Source organism: Ptychodera flava, chromosome 12 (assembly GCF_041260155.1).
Source record: "Ptychodera flava strain L36383 chromosome 12, AS_Pfla_20210202, whole genome shotgun sequence".
NCBI classification, from domain to species: domain Eukaryota; kingdom Metazoa; phylum Hemichordata; class Enteropneusta; family Ptychoderidae; genus Ptychodera; species Ptychodera flava.
This window is the reverse complement of record NC_091939.1, coordinates 26,427,971-26,453,761: the sequence shown is the minus strand read 5'-3', so window position 1 is coordinate 26,453,761 and position 25,791 is coordinate 26,427,971. Positions and strand designations below refer to the sequence as shown.

Below are 25,791 nucleotides of genomic sequence, written 5' to 3'. Positions count from 1 at the left end.
TTGTTGTTGTTGTTGTTGTTGTTGTTAATATCCAACCCTTCTGTATGGTCATCTGCAATCGTTTTCAATCTCCCCCGTAACTTATTTTATCATGCCTTTATTATACCCTTATTGTATTCAATTTGTTGTCTTTTTCAAGTTGTCGGTGTGTAAATCAAGCACATGATACTAAAAAGTCCTGTAAAGAAAGATCACAAAACGTGCCTAGCGCAGTAGGTGTGGACTTGACGTACGTCTAGATAGTTCCTCTGTTATGTGAGACCTCACAACATCCAAGATTACCAGCAGTAGAGTTCAAAGTATCAGAAACGTAATTTCAATTGTTACCCGTTTATATGTAAATGTAACGTGGCCGGGCCCACTTGTTTTGTTTTCTTCATTCCTTGATACTTCCCAGTGTGCTGATTTCATCATATTTTCAATGATACTTTGTGAAAGATAATTAAGACGAGAATCACGGCCTTCTGTAGAACGTCAAAGGATCCATCGATCTTGAAATCTGATGCAAAAGAAACGTTATTTTTTTTTATTTTTTTTTATTTTATTTATTCAGATCCAACAGGCGAAAGGCCCACTTATAGGTCTGACAATAAGAGCAAGGATAAAAATCTGATACAAACATACACGTATACGAAACTATTACACACAAACATTATCTGTACAAAATGTCTTTGATGGTCCGACGAAAGGCAGACTAGTAGTAAAAATGTCAACAGTATTATATTTACATACTAAATCGTTATAAGCGGACATGGATCTTGGGAAAAGGAATACTTCCTAACGTTTAGCCGAGATCTCGCGGGTTTTAAAGACTCAGAGTGACGAAGTGTCCTCATTGGAAAGTTGTAATTAACCTGTTCTACAAGATAGGGTGAGTCGACCTCGGAATGAACGCACTTGTGTAAAAAGTTAAGATCAGCGGCCTTGCGACGAGAGAATAGCTGGGGAGGTGAAAATATTTACATGTCTGTTCATATTGTTCTGATACATAGGGAATGTTTTGTTTAAAACAGAGAAATTTAATAAATTTCAACTGAACAGTTTCAAGTCTTTCGACGAGATATTTTTGGTTCGGAGACCAAACAGTGGAAGCATATTCAAGATTTGATCGAACTAAGGAAATGTACAAAGTCCGCAAAGCCTGTATATTGGTGAAAGATTTACAGGTGCGCTTAAGAAAACCTAGCATTTTGTAAGATTTACTGATAATGGAGTTAATATGAGTTTTAAAGTTTAAATCGGATGTCAGGGTTATACCTAAATCTTTAACTGAAGACACCCGTTGTAGCATAGAGCCGTTCAGTGAATAATCAGCGACTATTTTGTTTCTTTTGTTGGTGAATGATATAATACAGCATTTAGAAACATTAAGATTCAGTTTCCATTTTGCACACCAATTCGATATATTGTTCAAATCTTGCTGAAGAAATATACAGTCATCAGCTGAGTCAAGACATTTGAACAATTTTGTATCGTCTGCATAAATAGACAAGGTTGAATGGGAAATAACAGTAGACACATCGTTTACATAAAGAATAAAAAGAAGAGGGCCAATTAAAGAGTCCTGGGGAACACCAGAAAGAACTGGCTTCCAGAAAGACTGTTTACCGTTTAAAACTACGCTTTGAGATCTACCTGAGAGATATAGGATTTCAGCCACATTAGCACTGAACATCCATAACATTTCATTTTATGAGTTAAAGTTCGTGAGACACAGAGTCAAAGGCCTTACTGAGATCCAGATAAATGGAATCGACTTGCTGCTTAGAGTCAAAAGCTTTGGACAAATGGTCAACATATGAAATGAGGTTAGAAACGGTGTCTCTGTTCTTAATGAAACTGTGTTGCTCAGAGATGAGAGTACTCTTGACATGCTCAAAAAGTTTTGTATATACAGATTTTCAAAAATCTTGCTTATTAGTGACAGCAGGGATATCGGTCGATAGTTCGTAACATCATGACAATCTCCTTTCTTAAAAACTGGCATGACATTTTTCTCGACGTTGAGGGCGAGTGGGGATATTAAAGACTGTTTTTACACCACAACATGCAACATACGTCTTTGCATCAAATAAATAAAATGTAGCCTTGTTTTGAGGAGGAAAGAAAGCCTTGAAGGATCAATAAATTTCAGAAGAACGAAAACGCGAAGGATATACGTTCCCTATCGTGGCAGTTTTTTTTACGTTTTTAACACGCGTATCTTTCAGGACCGAACGCGTGTGTTTAGGAAACGGATCGTTGACACTATCAATACAAACAACGTAGCTTACATCTACCTACAGACCGCTAACAGTTGGCTCGGAATTAGACTTGTAAGTTTTCAAGTCTGCCTCACAGACAAATACATTGGATATTTTGGTTCCCTATATTTATGTAGAACTTATCCGTAAAAGATTTCACAGCACGTGAAGTAGACTTTACGTGGATGCATCACTACCCTTTGAAATGTTGTAATTCTAGTACCCGTCCTAAAGACGAAAGGTATTTTTAACAGCATACTGCATCTGTAATATACTACTAGGGACAAGCAACGTTTATTTCCCCACATAACTACATGAACAAACTGGAATTTACTAAAATACTGTGATGAAAAAAAATGAAAGAACACAGTCTTGAACAAAAGAGTGCAAATCAAACCTACCGATCATGTTTAAGATGCATTAGCTGTAAAGTTGCTATATGCACGTGTTCTAATTGTAAAATTAAGTTTCTTATTGTACCACCAAATTGTGTCCAAGCGCTATCTACATGTGCGCAACGCACAACGTTTTAATAAGGACTAGAATTCATTTTCCAGCAGTAAGATGGCATACTTTGAGCAATGCTTCTTGTCAGCAAAGCTAATTAATATTCAGTATTTCAGCATTTTAGAGAGGAGATTGAATGAAAATGCACTTTTTTCTAGAACTTAACAAAAATAATGAAAATATATCAAAAGATACAGTTTACGTAATGAAACCTTAATACCTTAATTTCCACGATTAGTTTTACGTTTTCACTTGCGCTAAACCACATCCAGGATTTTGTCGGGGCCTTCATCGTGCTGATCGCTGGCATCGCGTGTATGGTATCATCGGTCCTTGGAGCTCTCACGCCCAGTATGGTGGGATTAGCACTAGCGTATGCACTGCAGGTAAGCACTCGCTCCCAAGCCGGTGTGAGCATTTGCTGTCCGGTCACAAGCTGCACTTACTTTCGTTTTTTGATGTTCTATGTTTGTAACACGGCGTAGCTCCAGTGAATAGTGATCAAGGCACGTTCAGACACTTGATTCAAATAACCTTGTAATTGTGTATATTTCTCCAGGTTGTTTGGAAGTACTATTTTGCCGATACTTTTGGCTAAGTTCGTATTTCAGTGTTACGGCCGTCAAGTTAAAATTGCCTCCTTGCTAATTCGCAGACACTTTATTGTCAAAATAATGTTAAATTTGTGATGTGTGTTTTCTTTTGTTTCATAACACACTAGATGGCCGGATATCTAAATTGGATTGTTCGCGACAGTGCTGACGCTGAAATGCATATGAATGCTGTCGAACGCGTTGAATATTACAGTCATGTTCCCACTGAACAGTATGAAGGTAGGCAATGATCGTGATAAAATTGTGTTGTTGTTGTTGTTGTTGTTTGTTGTTAATGAAGATTATTTACGATGATGATTGCCACGATGGTGATGATGATGATGATGATGATGATGATGATGATGATGTTGGTCATGACTGTAATGATGATGCTGATGATGATGCCAATGATGATAATGGCTGTCGTGGGTGTGATGTTGGGCATGATAATGATTCTGTGAGTGGCAGAGAAGATTATTGTTACAATCAAACGTATTTCTTTCTTCATTGTGTATAAGAGTGTTTCGGCATAAGTAAGACAGGCCTGGCTTCATCCACACACTAGTTGTCTCAATGATGGTTCCAATGAAACTAATGTAGTATCATCTCCAAGGTTATTTGACACGGCCGTCGGTGGCGCACTCATTACCCTATATCTGCACATACAGATGAATAATTTAGTTGAAATTTTTTCAGATATTGGAGGGACATGAAGTCCGATCAATATTTTCTGCATTAATCTCCTAAATCCATCAGCGGAGCGAGACTAAAAGATTGTGCAAATGATATTGCTCATAGGCATTAATTGCCGTCCCGCTAATGCGTTTAACGACTTTCCCATTAAAAAGTCATAAAATCTTTAACACATGCCTCAACTTGGATTTTCACAAGAACGGTATCAGGCCCGTTAGAGCGTGGATGTCCACAATTATCTTACACAGTATATCCTAGAAATGGACGATGAAATGACTAATCATTGCCGGCAACTTGGATGACCATAGCGCTGTATGGAGTCATGAGGACACTTGGAAGATGACTTGTCAGATACACAGCGAAAGATGAAGTTTCTGAATCAATTTCTCTCCAGCCAATGTTATAACTGTAGACCGAATGTAAAGCCAACCAATCTGCGTGGAACTTCGGCAATCTCCATGACCTTTGCGTTTTATCAATTCTGACCACGCGAAAACCATGGTTTTCCCCGAATTTAGCGCTTTTTTTCTCTTTCAGGTGTTTTCACTCCGCCTTTGAACTGGCCGAGGGACGGAGATATCCAAATAGACAGCATATCGGCGCGTTACGATACGGATCTCGACGATGTGCTTCGGGATGTCACTATTCGGTTCAAGCCCGGTGAAAAAGTATGCAAGCTCGTTCTCCCGTCGTCAACACAGAATAGTTTCATCGACAACAAAAATGACAAAAAAACGTACCGAACATGGGCAAAAGTATTTGCTCTGGCTTTTGTGATATGCAGAAATTTTGAATGAGAAATTCAGTTTTATCAGTATGTCAGCTCATCAAAATTTCCGACGCTTTCTTCAAATAATGCCAATTATGTGATGTTTTAAGTAATGGTAAATACTATTGTTTCAATTCCTACCAATATTTTCTTACATCGAACAGTTCTTCCGCGTTGATGGCCTTTGCAAATTTCAAATGCCCCCAAGATAAAAAGATGACATTGATCAGAAATAAAAGTGTTATCGTAGCCTGCCACTTAGTCATTTGTCACGTAATCTGTGGTTGTTTATTGGAATACTATATTTGTTGTCACTGTCACCTATTGCAGCAGATCTTACCTCGCCAACTGGCTGACGGTATCTATCTGTGCGTGTTCAATTTGACCCCGTCTCTCTACTTCACATCTATCGCCAGGTCGGAATATGCGGAAGGACAGGAAGCGGCAAATCGTCCCTTACTCTTGCTTTGTTCAGAATGTTAGACACTTACAAAGGTAAGTTCAAGTACACAAAGAAGCTGTCAACTTTATTTCAAGCATGCTTTGATAGTCACGTGGTGGAAGATTCCATTGGGTGCACAGATAGGGTAACACGCGTCCCGCGATGGAAAGTTTCAAAAGTTTGCTCAATCTTTCCCGGGAAAAGAGTGGTCATTGTCGAAATTGAAATCAGATGTCAGTTTACAAATTCTGATTTTAAAGGGAGACAAAAATACCGTAAGGTAGTTCGCGCCTCGAAAGACATACTTTGAACAAACTTTCCATGAGCAAGCTTTAAATCATTCCCCAGGCTTTCGAAATCAAGAATAAATATCAGGGGGTCACTGTGCAAAATGTTTTACTAGAGAGTCGAAGTACCCGATATTTACCGAATGCAAAAATTCAAAATAGCCGACATCTCTTTGTTAACTCTGTGAGGAGAAATGCATTTTACGATTTCAACAAAGATAAGCCGGTGAAACGTTTCGTCACTCCATGGACTTCAAAATGCGTCCCCCACAAGCGTTTTAAAAGTTTGAGAGTCTGAATTTCTGCCCCCCCCCCCCCGGAGACGTGCTCTACCTAAAAATCAATTGACTGGTATTTGTTATTCAAAAGGGCCGTTATTCCGTGCGTTAACTCTGAAGGGAAAAGAAATGTTTTGATTTTCACAGACACACAGACACAGACAAACGCGCGCGCACACACACACATGCTGAAACTTCATTTTCTAATCTCAGGCGTCAAAATTTGTGCACACAAGCAGCAGACAAATACTTTTAAATATAATCAAAATATCTGAACCTGAGACGCATTATACCTTAATTTGCCCCTGCAGGTCGTATTCTGATTGACAATATGGACATATCGCATATTCCTCTAATAACACTGAGGAGCAGAATTGCCATCATACCTCAGGATCCTGTCCTATTTGCCGGTACGATCAGGTAAGGTACTAGATATGGACAAAACACTTGGTTGTTAATAACTTCGTTTTCAAAGAATTAAAGTGCAGTCACTTGGTCTATGTTTTCGGCTGATTTTTTTCACCCTTTAGTTTTAGTGTAAAGATGAAAGGATCGTGTCCTATGGCGTTGCCGGGATTTTGTTAGTTTTAGAAGAAGTTCACGACGCATGCGTAATGATTGTGGTGCTGTACGATTGCTTCACGGCAGTGTTACCATGAAGTTTAGAGTCTGTCGTTACGACGATGACATACTTATTCACAGTCAAAATGCATGCGCGATAAAATTTTATTTTCATGTTAAATGTTTTCTACGAAAGTGCCTAAGACGTACGGAATTCTTTAGCTAAACCAGTACGGTCGAATAGATTTAACTTTTTTTATAGTCTCCCAAAATTTACACAATTTCATGTTTGTGATCTTGTATCATTGCAGGTTTAACCTAGACCCATACGATGAAAAATCCGACGATGAGTTATGGGAAGCTCTTGAAATCGCACAACTTAAAGCTGTTGTGACGGAGTTAGACGAAAAGCTCGGTAGGTACCGTTGATCCATGCACATAACAACGGCTCGTAGTAACCCGCTCATTTAAAATTCTGGTCACACTCTCTCCCATGAAGTTTTGAAATGTTCACAGTATGATATACTTAGCAGAGTGAGCAGACGACCTGAATTGCCTTGGTGTATGTACATCGTTTTCCCAAATAGTATGTTTGAAACTCGAGTGTATACACCCTGCAGGGTCCACGGTATCACCATCAAGCAAACCCACACATGTTCACATTCGAGACAATTAAGGACCCGAATGAACACATATTTTTGATACGTCATCTTTCCTCGTATCTGCCGTACAGATTCTCCCGTTTCCGAAGGTGGGGAAAACTTCAGCGTCGGCCAGCGACAGCTGTTCTGTCTAGCGAGAGCGTTTCTCAGGAAAACCCGTATACTTGTAATGGACGAAGCTACGGCATCAATCGACATGCAGACTGTGAGTTTAGAACTTGTCCTTTCAGTTTCGAATTGGTGCTCGATGTATTCAAGTGAAAGATAACCACCGGAGCAGTACTATGCCCTATGAGCAGAGTACAGACTGGACGCACAGGAACAACTGAGTGCGTGATTTAAATTCTGACATAATGGCATGTTATACAATAGATGAACAGTCACGGGCAATATCATTCAGAAATAATATAAGGTCTCTCAATACCATTTCAGGTGGATAATATACTTGTTACAATAAATCATACAATACCATATCATTTTTATTTTTATATTTACATTGTGACTTAAACGGTAAGATAATGTATTACTTTGCGACAAAGGTATCACAGTGTCTTATACAGCTGCTGTAGTATTTCAGTAACTTCCTGGTGCTTGTGATCAGAATGTTGCAAACATTTCACATAAAACGGCTTTTTAATCACATCAAGAAAAGTTGATTACAAGACGATAGTAGTTCTGTTTATTCGCTTTCGTATGTTTTGTAACATATCATTTTATTCCATTCTAGGATGCTATCCTGCAGAAGGTAGTTGCAACGGCGTTTGCAGACAAAACTGTGCTGACTATCGCCGTACGTGTCACTATTTGTTGTTGCTAAATTGTGCCGTGTGTTAAATTAGGTTTATTTTCCTCGATTTGTTAATAATCACACGATCACACTTGCCCCTTGTTACCATGAAAACGCAGATGACAATGCACAATATTTTCGTCAGATTAGCGGATCGAAAGTGGCGTTCTGAAAAGTTAAAGGGAAGACTTCGATTCTTTAGCCCAGCCGTGTTTATTATCCGATATATTTTTCCAATTTCATCACGCTAATGTTCGTTTTATGTCTATGTATTTTTCTATTAGAGAGTATCAGATGGGAAAATGTACACAAATTCATTCGTTTCGGGGAACATTAGAGAACTTTTCCATGGAAAATATGTTCTCGTATTTTAGGAGAGCAGGAAATATTAATCGAAATCAACCCCGGGCCTCTATCTAGATATACAGTAACTCGCGAATTTTGGCTTTCCTATTTTTTCAGCCAGTTGTTGTGTTATTGTTGTTTTTTTACATCTGCAGTTAATGAATTCGTTGGAAACGATCCTAAATTCCAAGACCTGTTTCTGTCGCCTGACGAATAGTATCAGTGTCACCAATATGAAATTAACATGGAAATCTACCCATTTCGTTGAAATGTACAAAAAAGTCAGTACTACTGCTGTCATGCTGAGAAAAGCTCAGGTCCAGTTTTCTTAATTATATGTTCTTTACATAAACTATTTTTGAGTAATGTATTCTTTTTGCTTTCTTTTCACAGCACCGAGTGTCGACTATTCTCGACTCAGACTCCATACTCGTTTGAGTGAGGGCAGAGTGGTGGAATACGACACCCCGGAAGCTTTGCTGGCACTGGAAGACGGAGTGTTCTCTTCTCTCGTCAAGGGAGCAAAGAATGCCGGGAACTAGGATGCATATCATCACTTTATCTTCATCATCATTGCTTCCGGGAGGAGAGGATTCTGGGAATTTACCATAGCGTAGCAAAGACAGTCAATGCATCATCCCCAAATGCCCCCCAAAATTCACGTCTTCAAACGACTTAAAGGGCCAGAAGCTAATTCTTGATGTATTTTCTGCCATTCTTAATCAGTCAAACTCTGTAAAACAGAGCCCCTCGTTCACTCCCAGGATCATGATGTCGAATACCTGGAATTTCCGCTCATAATTTTTGACTTCCGACAAAACGGACTAAAGTTTGTAAATAATATGTGCAAAGGGCAGTGAGTCGGCAAGGCTTTGTATTTCAATAAACATTTGTTTAAAACACAAAAAATGAAGTAGTCTTTCTGAACAAAAATTATAAAAAATCACAATGTACAGTTATTGTCCCTGTCACAAAATGGTGCCCAAGACAGCTCAGAAAAACTCGATACAAGTGTTAATAGCGTGTTACAACATTGTTGATATTAGTATTTCCACTTCAAAGAAGTGTATATTTTTGGTTAGTACACAGCGCAAGCTCTTAGATATGTTTTTCTTGTGGAACTCTTGAGTTCGTAAAATCCGCAAAATTTAGCGTTTTCATTTGTTGCTTAGCATAATTAACAATACTTTTATTAAAGTTTTTCTCCAAGCCCAGGATTTGAAATAACGCCATAGGAAATATTTTGGGATGACTGCATTGTTCTGAAAAGGGGATTTCAAAGAAATTTACAAGATTGCCCTGTGAATTTTATGGGATTATTTGTCAGGTTTTGCTTCTGTAAACCCAATCCCCAACAATGATGATCATCCGAAAATAATTTCCATCACGTTAATTCCTAAAAAATCGTTTGAAAAATTGTATGAAATTATGTACATTTGATATGGTGGTCGCGCTTAGAGCGTGTGATCAGATATTACAAGGTACAACACAACACAGCTCTCGCCATGTGTATTTTCGTATTTGCATAGATCTTATAAGCGAAACGCAACGGTGCTCTAAAACGTATTGTAAATGCCAGGCATCACTTGTATTACCCCTATTTGTAACAATCAACCCTATTTGTAACAAAACCTAATTTTCAAAAAAACTTGGCCGTATTTGTTGAAATCTTGATGAAATATGCATATTTGTATTTTTGGGAACGATTTTCTTTTTTTTTTCTTGTCGAAACTCATTTTTTCTGAAACTGATCGTTCGATTAAATTTCGTTGTGCAGCTTCCTTGGGATAATAGGTCTACTCGTAAAAGATAATCGAGTTGTGTAGATGCATGCCAAAAGTTTGTTTCGGGGCAATTTTACCAATTTCATGTCAAACATACAAATATGCATATTTCATTAAGATTTTAACAAATACGGCCAAGTTTTTTTGAAAATAACGTTTTGTTACAAATAGGGTTAATTGTTACAAATAGGGGTAATACATCACTCAGGTAATGTAACAACCAATCAATGTTTCGAGAAGGACCGAGTAACGTTTGCATAGAAACAAACTTCGCGCAAGCCTCGCGGGTCACGTGGCAAAATATTGCAACCATCCGTAACGCAACCACAAGCTTAGAGGTGCAATAGAGATTTATACATGAGATGTATTTTAGTTGCAAATATACACATTTTTTTCAATCAAGTTAACATGTTTCTTGTGTGCTTTTGTATGTGCACAACTGGTAAAAAACCCAACTCAATTTGTATTGTACATATAATTAAAATTTTAAACCAACGTAAGAAAATGTCGTTATAAAACTATCATTTTGCCGAGAAACCCTCCAGTACATCGGCAAATTATAGCATCCATGGATTAAAATGATGTTTGTTACATTATTCCCGCGACTCATGTCACTTTGATCTCATAGAAATTAAAAACTAAGATTAACAATTTCATAAGTGTGATGTGCCTACTACGCCTTGAGGTGAAATAATTCTGTGATCTTTACTGAAATCATTCACGAGGTAAAATGACATAGCGTTCGCATTGTTCTTCCAGCTACGTTGCATAGATGAGATATTCTCACACCGGGAAACCTCACTAGATTCTATTCACGTCATTATCACGTGATTTACCCAGTTGTTTTAGTCTCGCTTTCTTTCTTTTTTCGCAAAACCGACTTAACAGAGCTATTTCAACCTTAGAAATGTACGTTTTACCCATGTCACTCTTTTTGACAGATATTTCTCTTACTTTTGCCTCTTCGAAATAACAGCAAATTTCTAGGACCTGGGTTGACGACCAGAAATATGTTTCCACTTAGATTGTATGTTACACTATTAAAACCCAGAATATGATAGGCGTGCAATGCCCGCGGCAGAATTTTTTGGTAAGAGAAAATACAATCATAACATGTGGGATGACGCTGGTAGCTTATAGGTAAGCGGAAACCGCAAAGCGACAACATTGAACTATCGCTGAGATAAACGCAGACACCAGATTCTCTCGAAATGCCAAATGATAGACTCCTGATACTGTGTCATCGTTTTCGTGTTTTAGGGCTTTGTTTTCACAAAAATAAGATAGGCGGATATTCCTGTGGGTGAGTTGTGTCTATGACTATTTAGAGATGGCTGGGTGCATTCCGATTTGGATGTATAGATCCGATAGCACTAGTGTCTCACTTTGCTGCGTGTATGAACATCAACCTTGAGAAGCGAGGACTGGCGTCAAACAGGAGAACGACAAAATTCCTCCGATCATGTTTAAAGTCAGCAACCAAGACAAACTGGTGCTCTCCTTGCTTGCCCTGACACTTCTGCTGAACTTCCAGCTGTGTGCGGCGAGTGGAAGCAGTCCCGGCTGCACAAGGGAGAAGATGTGCGGCAGAAAGATAGGCGATACTATCACTGCAGTCTGCGGTATTCTTATGTATGAAATATGTAAGTAACAATGTTGAATGGGGAAAAAGAATCATTGCATTTAGGTCATCCTACAACTTCGGTAATGTGGAACCACAACTGACGTCGCTATGTGAGAGATTGACGCTTATTGCCAAGGTAATCCTTACAGTCCCAAGGCGACTGGCGTGGATCCAACTTGATATTCAGATTTGATTTCTTCTTCGAACGGTTGTGTGGTAAACTGCTCTGCTGTAGCACATTCAGTGTTCTCTCATATGAGAGAGAGAGAGAGAGAGAGAGAGAGAGAGAGAGAGAGAGAGAGAGAGTGTGTGTGTGTGTGTGTGTGTGTGTGTGTGTGTGTGTGTCCGAGTCAGAGTCCAGTGCATGCGCCATTGCAGAGCGCATCGGATTGTGACAGCTGTACGCACGCTCCAGACTTTGACCAGATATCTACCAGACCAGAGGCATCAGAGGCATACATTGCTATCAAAGTCTGTACGAGTGACTTTTGTAACTAATAATTTAAGGAGAATCCATATCAAGAAGAACAGACGAGATTTTAGACGCGGTGTGAAGTAGCAGTTATTGAACAAGCCAGATACATATGCTTTGAAACTTTGGTACATCAAATATCTGGTTAGTGCTTCTCCACATCATGTCTTGTTATACTTAATTGTCTTGTTCTGCGAATGCATTTATGAATGCGAGTAACAATATAATGATAATCACAGTTACTCTTAGAGAAGAGTGACCGATTGGTAACGATTTCCTTGAGAAGTTCGTGTTCAGCATTCCGTATTACGGCAATGAATGTTTCGCGCTTGTAAAACCGCACGCTTCCTGAACGTCTATGTTGGCAACTACCGGACAAGATGAATCAAAAACAAATCATGGAGAACTGTCCTAAAAATTGTGATACACTACTTTTCAATCCAACGTTCCCGATAATTGCAAAGCAATATTGATTTGTAATGTGATATATCAGAGACAGCTTTCAACGAGTGTAGTTTTATTGTTCACTGTCAGTGAAATTGACATGATGCTTGCATGATGAACAAAACTGTTTGCTTGAAAAATCTTTATTGCTATATGTATGTGTCGATTTTCTAATGTCACTGTCCGTACACGAACTATATCTAGAACTCAAGCGCGGGAGGAAATGGTTGCTGAAGGGCCAGGGTATGCGACATGCGACACGTTAAGGAGACACACAATCAGCTATAGATAGTATAGGTGGGTGTCGGATACCCTATCCACTTACTCCTCGTGCAAATGTCAATAACGCAGACAGATGCATCGTGGGATAAAATCTTTCTTTATCAACCTTTGTGATTTATGATGTCTGTTCGCTCTCCATTATGAAGCGACTGTATTTGAAATATCATGGTTCCTGTTCAGTTGTTTGTGTTGTCAGAATCTTTCATCATATTTACCAGTATGATCAATTTCATTCAACTATTAAAACTTATTGAAAACGTGTAGAAAATCTATATTTGGCCACATGTAAGTGTAAATTATCAAAATGCCTCATTGGACACTGGAACGAAGAAACGGCACATCGTCTTTCGAAGTCCCGAACTGCCCGAAAACAAGCGGCAATCTCATTCATATTGCACAGATGCCATCCTTCGCGTGTACTATTGTCACAGGTTTGACCCGAGTTGTTGACAGCCGGCTTTTGCATTTAGTACTAAAGTCTCGCGAGATCTCATGATAAATAGAAAATATTCTTAAAGGCACTTTTGGTGATCCCTGGGAATGCCTTTGTTCTAGCATGCAAGGATTTTGTGGAGATGTGATCGCATTTTGTTTTCCATTGAAATTGTAATCTAGTTGGTAAATCTTCTGATGAGACAATCTGTCGGCAACACAGGCCTTTAAACTAGAAAAATGTGGCTTAGTGAGGCTCCTCTCTTACCGAAAAGCATATTGTGAGTCCATGCAAAATGTGTACTAACCTTCGATTGCCGAAAAAAAGGAACAAGGTTGAAAGAAGGTTAAGCTTCAGTACTTTTTCTAAAGTCTGGCGTTTCCACGTCGTTTATTTCATGTAAAGTGGTCAGGGACCGTCGTGGTCAATACCAAGAGTTATAACGATGCCTAAACCGATTGCCATTGCTCTGTTTTAGGTGACAATATGGTGGACCTGGCCAGGCCAAGAAGAGCCAGCAGTTTACTTCATCAATGTTGTTTTACGGTAGGATGCTCGCTTCTCGAACTGAATTACTACTTTTGCTGAGCTTCAGGAAGTTCGAGGAGACGTTCACGTTGACGTCATCGTTATATGATGAAGGCTTTATTCAAACTACGTAGTGATTGAGGAATTCTTCCAATCTCAGGATTTGCTGATACGCGGACTGCTTTCAAGGAATAAAGTTTGATACTTTTACGTGGTCTATCTCTGACACAGTAAATAGAGTCGTTCGTTCCCTGTGTGTCTTGTCGATCGCACCTGGAACTCGCGCTTTTTTATAGTCTACCAAGTGTACCTGGGACAGTGTTCGTTGCAAAGTCCGCCACCGAGCGTCACACACATCTTTTGCAATGTTACCAAGCACAGGTTCGAGGTCTTTATTCGTGAAACCAGGTGTATACCGACCGTTTACGGAGCCAGTAGCTGAAACTTTTGATTTTTTTCCGCTATTTTGTTTTGCACATCAATTGCCTTTTCTTGTTCTACTCCCGAAGGCACAAACTAAAGATTTTAGATACATGTAAAATGAACTGTTGTTGTTTACATTTGAATTCACGTCCGGACCGGAATTCACTTACAATGTCAAAAAATCCTCATGACTTGCAGCTACTGTCCCTTTTAAGTACATTTTTGGTTTCAATGCTTAACTCGATCGCCTGAGAGGACTCCCAAGACAACGGAAACTAGAATTTTTAGCCATCTATCTTAACTTCCAAGTGTTTTAAAGGTCAACACCTGTTTTTATTGTATTTATCCTGTGAAACAGAGATACTTTCCAACATAAATGCACCGTGTCCAATCACAAATGTTATTGCTGATAAATGAGTTCTACTGATACGGAGTTGAGGATGATAACACTGGATATATATACATGAAGATTGTATTTAGACATCGAATACTACAATGTATTGGCATTTCGACATGATTTTGAAAGTAGAACAACCGTATTTTACAAACGCAATGAAAATCTTGAGCATATCATCATCGCGTGACAGGAAAATCAAACTTATCGGACAGTCGGTTTTTATCACTTCCTTTGAAGGCTTAAGGCAACACCGAAGGATTCAAATTGCTAAGCAACAGTTGCTAAGGGTAATTTCAAAAATCAATCAAAATGCAAAATTTTCATGGTTTTTTGCATAATAAAGATCTACAGAACCATACAATGCCAAAAGACGCAGGTTTGTCGCGCGATTGGTCAGTGACGTCACACATATACAAATTTTCACAGCTGTATTTTAAAACGTTTCGGCCCCTACACATTTGCACCAAATCTTCCAAAATTTCAGAATGTAACACATGAGATAACTGTTCAGAGCCCCTAGCATGGATTAGGTTATTTGTTTGAGTACAGACGATTTTTGAGCAGGAAAATATCTACTGTGTCATTTTATGAGATTTTGAACGGTTTTACGGCGATATCTCATAAACGGTCCGGAAGTTTTAGAAACGCATGCTTATCTATATTCTCATCTATGACTTCAATAATCCTACCCAAAATCAGCTAAATTGGTTTACAAATGATGTTACATGTGATTCTATAAAGTAGACCTCCCTTAAGTACAGTTTTTGTTAGGCAACACAGATTGATATTTATCATCTGTATAATTATTTGATAACATTTTCCTAAAGATTGTATGTTATTCTTTGTCTGTGGTTTTGCGATACTATGCGTTCATGCTCTTGCTTAAAGGTATACTGTCATCTGTTCCAATTTTGCCACAGTTACCATGGAAAGAGAAAATCTAACCAGCCACAGATTTTAAGCTGGTGGCCACTTTTTAAAAACAGCGCCCTCACATGGGCATTTCGCATACCAAGGAACGCCCCTTTGACCACATGTAGGCATATTTAGATTACAGGTGACTGTATACCTTTAATCTTCTCATTTAAGTAAGGTACTATCTGACCCTTCGTTATGTTTTATATTTATTATACCTATTTGTTATTATACGGACTTTGACTGTATTGTTTGCATGATCTGGTAACCTTTCGTTTATTCGTATGTTATGATAGCCAACACGTGGCTATGAAATCGTCTATTTTCATGGACCAGAATGCCACTCACTTTTCTTGTCATCTTTCACAAACTCTTGAGATATTTGAACGGGCGAACTTTGAAGCTCGAGTGGCTACATCTCTTATTCCTATTTTCACACTTTCACTTTAAAACTAAAGCTATTATATCATTCTATTTTAGTCACTAGGTATGTTTGCTAGTTACTACAACTTTCAAAAAATATGGTTGTCACTTTTAAGCTTTACATGTACAATTTTTGGCATAACACTCATACAAAGTTAAAAATAATACAAAAATGAACGCGTTGAACTAATCCATTGGCCTAACTCGGACACTGCGATACTCCTTAAGAAGGTGCGGTTCAACTTGAAGAGAGCACTGAACGTTTATCGTCATCGTATTGTGAGGAACCGTGTGATTTCCGTGCTGAAAACGTCAAGATATAAAAGACGGAAAAGTAAAGCGATATGTACGTCATCCAAGGTGGTTGCCAAGTAACAAAAATCACCAAAGCGACGACTATGGTGCATCGGACGGTGGTATGCCAGCATCGTTAACTAGCTCAGTGTCTCGTTCCCTTTCGAACTCTAATTTTCCCATAATAAACATTGATGTTTTGAATGTTTTACTCAAAGACTACAGCATCGCGTTTCTGAGGATGCTATGTGACCTGAGAACGACACAGTCATCGAGAACTTGTCAACAATGATGACAGCCATATATCTCTGCGACAGCAAAACTGGGTCAACACCATGCAAATCACAGTGATTGTATTCTCTATGTACAGTCACACATCTGAGTGAAACTGGCTTCAGCACTGGACACATCTTAAACATTAGCCATCGTCGAAATAAAGGCAGCATCAATTGCTACGTTAGGAATACATCGACCCGGCAAAATAAGCAAAAGGTGGAAACAATGGCATGGTTGTCTTGACGACAAAAAAAACAGTTTATCTGCCGCTACTGCAACATCCATCCTTAATTGAACCGTGCAACAATATCATCTGTTGTTACACAGCTTGTCTTCCAGTCAACGGCCGAGACCAGAATATTGATGTCAGGTGCTGTGGTTATCGAGCAAGGGGGTGCTGGTAAGATGTCTCCTCGTCGCGCAGTAACACAAATTAAACGGACAGTTTTAATTGTTTAACAACCTAAAACGTTTTAATGAAATATTTGAAAATGTAAAGGAAATAAAATATCCTATCAATGATTCAAATTTTCAAACGCTATCGCGGTCAAAGGTACTTTTCATCTTCGTAAATATCTGACATTATTATTCAGTGGTGGGAATTTTTCTTTCCTTTTCATTGCACCAAATAGTGATAGATAACATGAATTATAAGATTTGGAAACTTTTAGCTGTGCTTCGTTTGTGTAGGATTGTAGAGGCAATTAATTCTTATGAAATAAATGATCTGCCCGAGTTTCTATAAAGTATGAATGTTGGGACTGAGAAAAATTAATAACACATGATAGCGAGGGCAAAATATCGTAATGTTGCCTTCGCTAAAGAGCACGATGGGGAATTTCCGTTTTAGAGCACGATGGGAAATTTCCGTTTTCAGAGCTTCAAGAAAGTACAGGGCTATATAGTTCTATGAGTTCATTTAATTGCACTGATATTATGCACGCCCACTATTTCTAGAGTGGAAAACCGATTTCTCTGAAAACATTTGCAAATATTTTCTGAAACGCTACCCACAAAAGTTTTACAAAATAAAAACCAAAGGAACAAAACCAAAGCCAAGGGCACCAACGACAGCAATTATATGTCAAAACATTTTTGCAAATAATTTCAAGACCATTGTCATAAAATAGACATTATATGGCCTTCATTCAGACATTCAAGAGTGAAGAGGTTTCGTCCGCTGCCGTAAAACGATCATTTCAACAGTGCCGACAAATTTCTGTCATATTAAACAATTTAGCATCATCGGAGACAGATGACATTATTCCATGATTCAGTTCACTTCAATCTCATAAAGGGTACAATAAAAATCGCCAATTTCCGCAGTTACTGTGTATCATACACAACTTGACCTGATACACTTCCGTGATCTCTGCTAAAATCGAATTCACAAGTTAACGACAGGGAATTGAAGTTTCTTTCCGGCTTCACCGAACATCAAACCAATTCACGGTGATGACGTCATTGTCACGTGAGCTACACAGTTTTTTATTATGCTTTTTTCAGGCACAACCTCGACTTGCAGACCACACGTAGGCAAACTTTGACGCATGTCGCCCCTTTTACGATTCAATAGCAGTATATTTCCTTTACCACACCGTTTATAAAGAGCGTTTATTTTCTAGAACCTCGGCTGAATCTCTGACTTTCTTCAAAGATCGTACATTTACACAACTTCCCGTGGAATACCCACGGCAAGGTGTTCTGGGTAAAAGAAAAAACAACAATCATTAAACATGTAGGATGTTAATAATGCACAGGTTATTGGAAACTGCAGAGCCATAAACCATCCTCCAGACAAACGTAGACACCAGATTCTCTGCAAATGTTACCTTAAAAGGTATATCGGTGACATTCTGCTATTGTTTCTGCGCTTTGATTTTTGCTCACCAAAGTAAGATACCCATTTATTAGCGAACTTTCATGTATGTGAGTTTAGTGAACGATTCCTAGAGAGCATGACCGTGCTTCCGTGCTTCGTAAGGCTACATCAACCACGGAAGAGGAGTGCAAACGTCAAACAGAAGAAGGGCAAAACTCGTTCGAGCATGTTCACAGTCAGAAATCACGGCCAACTGGCGCGTTCCCTCATCGCCTTCTCAGTTTTGCTGAACTTCCAGTCGTGCACGGCAAAGGGAAGCAGTCACATGTGTACCAGACAGATTCTGTGCGGCAACAAGATGGTCCAGACGCTATTCGCAGCCTGCGGAACCCTCATGGAGGACAATTGTAAGCTTCGACATTCAATTGGTCTTGAAATCGCAGCATTTTAGTCAATGCACAACTCCTATCAAGTGGGAACCACAGCCGAAGTCACTCGAGTTACATGCTTGTCACCATGACAATCGATGGAGCCCCTGGATGACGGGTGTGGAACCGTGAGTGATGTTCAGCTGTGATTTCCTCTTGAAACTGATCGTGATGTGCGTGAGTGAGAAACCCTGCTACCTTCATTTTTTGCGGATATTCTGTCTCTGCAACATGTGTGAGTGTATAATATACATAATAACACAAAATTACTTCAAGTACAAAGGAATGACTTCAAGTACAATATATAAATATATATGTATATAAGTATACTTACACACAGAGACATATATATCTGTATCTATCTATATCTATAGCTATCTATGTATCTATCTAACTATTATATATATATATATATATATATATATATATATATATATATATATATATATATATATATATATATATATATATATATATATATATATATATATAGTATCAATAGGACGTTAGCAGTTGATCCCCAGTGGAGAGTGGAGTGGGATGATACAGAAAACTTGATTGATACACACTACGTTATATAAAACGTAGTATAACACAAATTTCTTCAAGTACAAAGTAAAGTGTTATCTAAGTTTCATGCATATAGCAACAATCAGACTACTTTAACCTCCAGGGCGCTTGCCCTTTATAGAGTAGGGAGGGACGTACTATTGTACTTCAGTACAACAATTATAGAAGTAACGGACGACGCGCTGACCATTAACGTTTATTTATGGGCAAGGGCGAGAGGAAAGCCAAAAATATACGGGCGAGGCTTGCCGAGCCCGTTAATTTGGCTTTCCTCTCGCCCGCGCCCATAAACAAACGTTAATGGTCAGCGTGGAGTCTGTTATTTCAATTATATTATCAACGAACCCCGTAAAACCGTCAAAAGTTACGAACGTTTCCCGTGCGAACGACAACGGGGCCCCAGAACCTGTCAGTGAGTAGTGCGCGCGCTGCAAAAAAAATTGCAATTCCGGAGATTTTCTTGACAAAAAAAAGCGTCTAAACTTGGCCCACAAATGCTCCATTTTATTTTGTGTTTGATTATGGTCTTTGTACAAATCAGAATTTTCGTTTTAGCCGTAAAGTTATTATGTTTACGATATTATTCATATTCACGGGCATGAAAACAAACCATTACTGTGTATTTGTGGGCAGTCACGTGGTTCAGCTCGACTAATTAAAACGCAATGGACAGGGCATGGGCATTTCGTTTAATGGTTCGTCCCCACCCTATGAAATACAAGCGTCATGGGTCCTTGGGTAAAAGTAGTCTGATGAATGCTATTTGCATGAACAGATAATATTACTTTGTACTTGAAGTATCTTATGTAATATATATATATATATATATATATATATATATATATATATATATATATATATATATATATACATGTATGTATCATGCATACATTATACATATATTAAAAACATACATGCTAAACAATGTGCTTCGTTTATTTTGCGAGGTATATTTCTTATTATATATTATTTTGTGTCTGTATTTATACCTCATTTATTATAAATATATATATATATATATATATATATACATACATTTATATATATATATACATATAAACATATATGTACACACACATATATACATATACATATATACTTTTATACATATATGTGTGTATAAAAGTATATATGTATACACACACACACACACACATATATATATATATATATATATATATATATATATATATATATATATATATATATATATATATATATATATATATATATGTGTGTGTGTGTGTGTGTGTGTGTGTGTGTGTCGGGGGGGGTGGATTGGTATGGTTGGTGAGTTGATATATAATCTTTTATCTGTACTCTAGATCTCTACATAATATGAAGCATACGATGCGTGAACTTTCGTTTAAAGTTTCAACCTACGAAAACAACGCGATTGCACTTAACAACTCGATTCCTGTACATTAAACTTTCATTTCGATATCCCATTTGATTGGAACACGTAGTTTTAACGATGACAACAGCATTCTTGAACAAGTAATGTTGACGATTTGGAGATAAAATCGGGATGAGGAACAAATCAGGTAGACTAGTTTCTCTCAGTAAGTTCGACGTCCTGTAACATTATTTTCCAATCAAAACGTCCCAAATAATTGCAAATGAATATTGGGTTCAAATGAGGCGTGTCAGTGGCACCATCCGATGATTGTGTACTTATTGTTCGACGATAACCGGATAATCGGTGAAATTGACATAATGCATACATTTTGGGAAAAAAACCCACAGCGTGCTCCACATGTCTGTCTTGCTGTATGGGTATATCGATTTCTTTTTACCGAACGGATCCGATTACATTACTCGGAAGCGACACGGAGCAAAATCGCAGGATTCGATAAGTGAAACTGAGTATAAATATGCGATGTGGGGAGACAATTTCATGGAGATGCTTACTGTAAAATATAAATAATTTGTTGGTGTTGGGGCAAGAATGACAAGCAATATGATAACTCTCGATTCGTGTAAATGTTGGCTCAATGAAACTGAACGCAGCGCAGTAGGAGAAATAGCTGTGCGACCCATCACGATTTTTCACATTGTTGTCTACTTGCTCCTCAGCATGGAGTGACCTTGTTTGAAATCTAATATTCCCTTTACCCAGTCCTCATGCTTGACAACAAAAGTGCGCTGGTTTTTTTTTTACTTTCTGTTCATTTTTCATTCAACCATTAATACTTGATGATGACGTCTACAAGATCAATGTTGTATTAGAGGCTGGCAGGTGGAACCGATCAAACGACGCTCGTTATATATGAACCGCAACCGCAAAACAGCAAACACTCCGTGCATCGTTTTGTGAACATACATTGAGAGGGCAAAATCGGTTGCCGAAAAAAAGATCCTTATTTCATCAATAATCATTTTCCGTCACACTTGTGAGATCTTGCGTGGTTGTAATAGTACGTTCACAGGACATTTTCGCACGGAACAGGAAAAGCGGAGTAATTGAAATCTTAGTCATTGTTAACTCTCGTTCTTGTCCTCCTTGAAATGTAGCAAAGAAAGACAACCATCGCAAGGCGAAAGGCCGACTTTATTGGCTTTCGTTCCGCTAGGGACCTCGGTTAATTGTAACACTCGCATGGAAAACAAAACTCATATAGGGTTTGACGTCGATTCCATAAACGAAAGTTTGGAGGCACACAAATCAGACAGTAAAATTTGGATGTTAATTTCTCCGAAACAAAATGAATCGCTGAAACAGATTTTTGAGGTTTTAAACCGCAGGCAGAATTTAGTACAGTGAACGTTTCAAAAAAGTCCCCAAACTGTGATTGACTTTGCATATGCATGGCTGACATGGTTTCCACGGCTCGAATTTGCGCACGATCGTCTAAATAGATGATACACTCCAGCCTATCTCCCGACATCAATTGTGGTTTCCAAACGCGCGACCGAATGCGTCTTTGTGAAATTCTATGGACGCGGTCACAAAACCACAGCCTGGCCTAATCTGCACAATTGTTTCAGATATTCAAGCGACAATTTGTATAAATGAGTAGGGCATATTGTGGTATGACTAAGGTAATGGCGCCCTCCCGCGGTGTTGACTCCATGATATGTATTAAATAAATTTGATACTGTAGGAAAGATGCAAAAATATAACTGAAGAATGTTTGATTAAGACGAAACGCCATGGTTCGTGGTCGTGACGTCACCATACCTCACGAATACTTTATATCAACATAATTTATTCGCCTAAGACGAGTCTGTGCTATTTCGCACACAGCCGATTACGCGCATACATGGAAGTAAATACTGTGACTGGCCCAATCTAGATAACCCACTCCCTCAACGCAATAAATTTCGCTTGTTGTGTCAAATGTAGGCTTTAAGTTTCCGACACCCGGCCTCAAAGAATATGTTTTCGCGTTTCTCGTGTACTTCGTCAGGAACCATTTTCGAACAGTACAAAGAGTTATAACTGACTTTATTAAAGGAACTGTTGATTCTCAATTTTCAGGTGAACAGTACGGTGACTTGTCAATAACGAAGCCAAGAAATGTGAAAGAGTTACTTGAAAAATGCTGCTACGGTCGTGGATGCTCGCTTCGAGAATTGAATCACTACCTCTGCGAACCTTAAGAAACCTGGGCAGCTCAGAAGTTCATGAAGATGCGAATCGGTTGGGGCACAATAGAGTTCAAATCAAGACTTCATTTCTCGGAATAGACCTCAGGCAGTGATACATATCATTTAACTTGTAAAAACAGCTGCAGGATGCATCGCGATTTTAAGAAACTTCACTGAACTATTGTAGAGGGCGGTGTTGATCTTTGGGAATTTACATCATCCTCTTCATGACCATTTCAAAATGTTTTAAGAAGTATGTAATGTATATTCCATCTCTAAATAACTGTCTTTCTTAAATAATCGAACTACTTTTCTCTTTCGAATTCTGTTTCAAAATACAACAGTGTGATATCCTGTCTCTTAAAATTAGAATTGGCAAAATCCCCCTCCGGAAACACATTTATCAGCATCACGTGACAGGAAATTCAAGCGTATTTCCTCAGTCGGCTTCATCACTTCCTATGATATCATTTAGAGTAAGTATCGTTAAAATGAAATTGACAGAATCTGACGGTTCAATTATCAGATAAAAATATGTTTAATGATACTCTGGTGAATGCCTGCGTATGTATGTATGTATGTATGTATGTATGTATGTATGTATGTATGTATGTATGTATGTATGTATGTATGTATGTAGGTAGGTAGGTAGGTAGGTAGGTAGGTAGGTAGGTAGGTAGGTAGGTAGGTAGGTAGGTATGTAGGTAGGTAGGTAGGTAGGTTTATCAAATGAAATATTGTACGAAAAGATAGTTTGAATTGAAGTCAGTAGAGACAGTATAGATTTAAATGTATCCACGATAACTGCCAGATAATGTTTCATGGAGATTTTTGTATTTTGTATTTTGTATTTTTTATTTTATTGTCATCACAAAACAGAAGCAAAGAAAGGAAACAAAAGCAGACACAAGACAGGAAAAGGAAGAAAAATGGCAAGGCAAAAGGAGGCAACAACAAAACCTCTTGAAAACAAAAACTTTGAAAAAAAAACAAAGGCTGACTAGCTAAAACCTAGTCTTGTAAAGTATGTGTGGAAAATCCGTCTATTCTTTGAGAGAGCTGACTACAGCAAACTAAAGGGTTACAGAACAATTGTTTCCTGGAAATTTTATGCAATTTCTCATCTATGGTTAAGGTACTTGTCAGCATGCCATGAATTTATGTTTTTACTCTTTGTCCCCTTCTAATCAATTATGGTATAGTCAATCGTTCTCATCCTTTGTATATTACACAGCTTTGTTATGTATTGTTTCAGGGATTCATACATTATATGTCATGATAACCACTTCTAGCATACGAGGTTGTCTTTTGTATCTAATAAACTGTACCTCACTTAAAGTTTTCCTGATTTTGATGAGAAACATACGATTAGGAACGCCAATATCACTAACGAAAGCACCATCCATCCACACTTGCAATCTTGAATTTCACAAATCAGGAAATTTTGGCTCATTAACGTTGCTTTCAAGGCGACTTCTTGAACAGTATATGGCTTATCGTTGGATGGTATTCACAACTGAAGTTTAGAAGTCGGTGAACATATTTGAAAATGTTAAGAGGGGTTCCATTCGTAACAGTAGCGAAGGGTGACAGGGCTTGTCATAAAGATGTAACGATGAGGCTCTCAATTATCATTCATTGACGGGCATTGTTTTAAGTCGGTGGACTTTATGATGTAGGTGCAGCCAACAAAGCTGTTCCTGCAAAAAAGGTGTTCGCAGAGTGGTTCGAAGGTGGGAGGGCATTTATATTATTCTACCAATGAGCGGTGAAGGATTTTACCTCTCGTATTGTCTGGTTTTATTTTCACAATGGGCAATTTGAAAAACGACCAACTGGCAGACATCACGGGATGCGGGTACGTCTGAGATAAGCACACTTCATCTACTTGTTTCACTCGTAACAACTGAACTTATAAAACACGTCACTAGCCAAAGTTTATTATCGAGAATTTCCGGTCCAAAGTGAAAAGAAGTAATAACGTTTCTCAAGGATTTCACTTTAGCGGGAAGGACAAAATCGTGTGTTGATGAGAGGGAAAGTGCGAACTCTTGTTATGGGAAGATCTCGGGGCACTGGGAAGCCCTTGGGTGGAAAGAGGCGTACTTGGGAGTTTTTGGTAGTGGGGAGAGGAACCTAGGAGGAAATAGTAGGTGGGAGGGATGCCTAAAATTGTGATGGGAGAGCAGTCTTTGACATCTTTCATTTTCCCCAACGAAATTTTGCCCAAATTCTTTTAAATGATATATTTACACTTTAAAAACCGACAAACACCTTTTGTTGCAATTTCTTTGAGATGGACTGTTTGGCTGCCACTGCGTCAGACAAAAATATCTGCATGTTTGCATAATTCAATTTAAGCATGCTCGGTCAAACCTCAATAACGAAATGTTCGACCACTAAAGACGGACTGTGGTTCAGCTTATTTCAAATTTTTAGCGCCATTTTTTGTGCAATTTGCCCGAGGGTTCACACCCACCCGATCTGATATGACCCAAGGCCCCTTGGGAGTGAGTGGTTGAGAACATGTAGGGAAAGGCATCTCTCATTCCTGAACTCCTAAAGACTGCAGTCACAATTCAATCACTGATTCGGCGGCATCTCGCCATCTCTTCCTTGACTCATCATTTCTTGCCTGACTCCATAAAATATGTTACATTTCAACGTTTAAAATAGCTTCCATTGCCAATTAATGTTTGAAGAGGTTCAGTTTTGGGGGAGTCGGGACGGTCACTCTTGGACGTGCCTGCATGTACGTACACCATCGGGACGTCTCCTACCTACCAGTTGGGCTTCAGGCTTGTGAGTCTTGTGTCCGGAGGATAAGTGCGCCTTCCTTAAGATAAACATAACTATAGCGCGGTACAGACAGTTCAAAAGTTCTTCGTTGGGGTAACCAAATGGGGAAGTAAAATTTC

At 38.6% G+C, this 25,791-nt stretch overlaps 1 protein-coding gene across 2 annotated transcripts; it reads left to right on the top strand.

Annotated features, from left to right (window-relative positions):
* Nucleotides 1-752: 752 nt before the first annotated feature.
* On the top strand, nucleotides 753-10,553 carry LOC139145529 (ATP-binding cassette sub-family C member 9-like). Of its 2 annotated transcripts, XM_070716757.1 has the most exons (10): nucleotides 753-2,315; nucleotides 3,023-3,136; nucleotides 3,472-3,583; nucleotides 4,574-4,704; nucleotides 5,222-5,300; nucleotides 6,124-6,232; nucleotides 6,685-6,788; nucleotides 7,107-7,240; nucleotides 7,763-7,825; nucleotides 8,561-10,553. In XM_070716757.1, the coding sequence occupies exons 2-10, from the start codon at nucleotides 3,068-3,070 to the stop codon at nucleotides 8,603-8,605; spliced, it is 846 nt and encodes a 281-aa protein (XP_070572858.1). In that variant the 5' UTR covers nucleotides 753-2,315; nucleotides 3,023-3,067; the 3' UTR covers nucleotides 8,606-10,553. The 2 variants fall into 2 exon arrangements, with proteins under 2 accessions (XP_070572858.1, XP_070572857.1); XM_070716756.1 differs by lacking the exon at nucleotides 753-2,315 and having other exon boundaries at nucleotides 2,777-3,136.
* The last annotated feature ends 15,238 nt before the right edge of the window (nucleotides 10,554-25,791 follow it).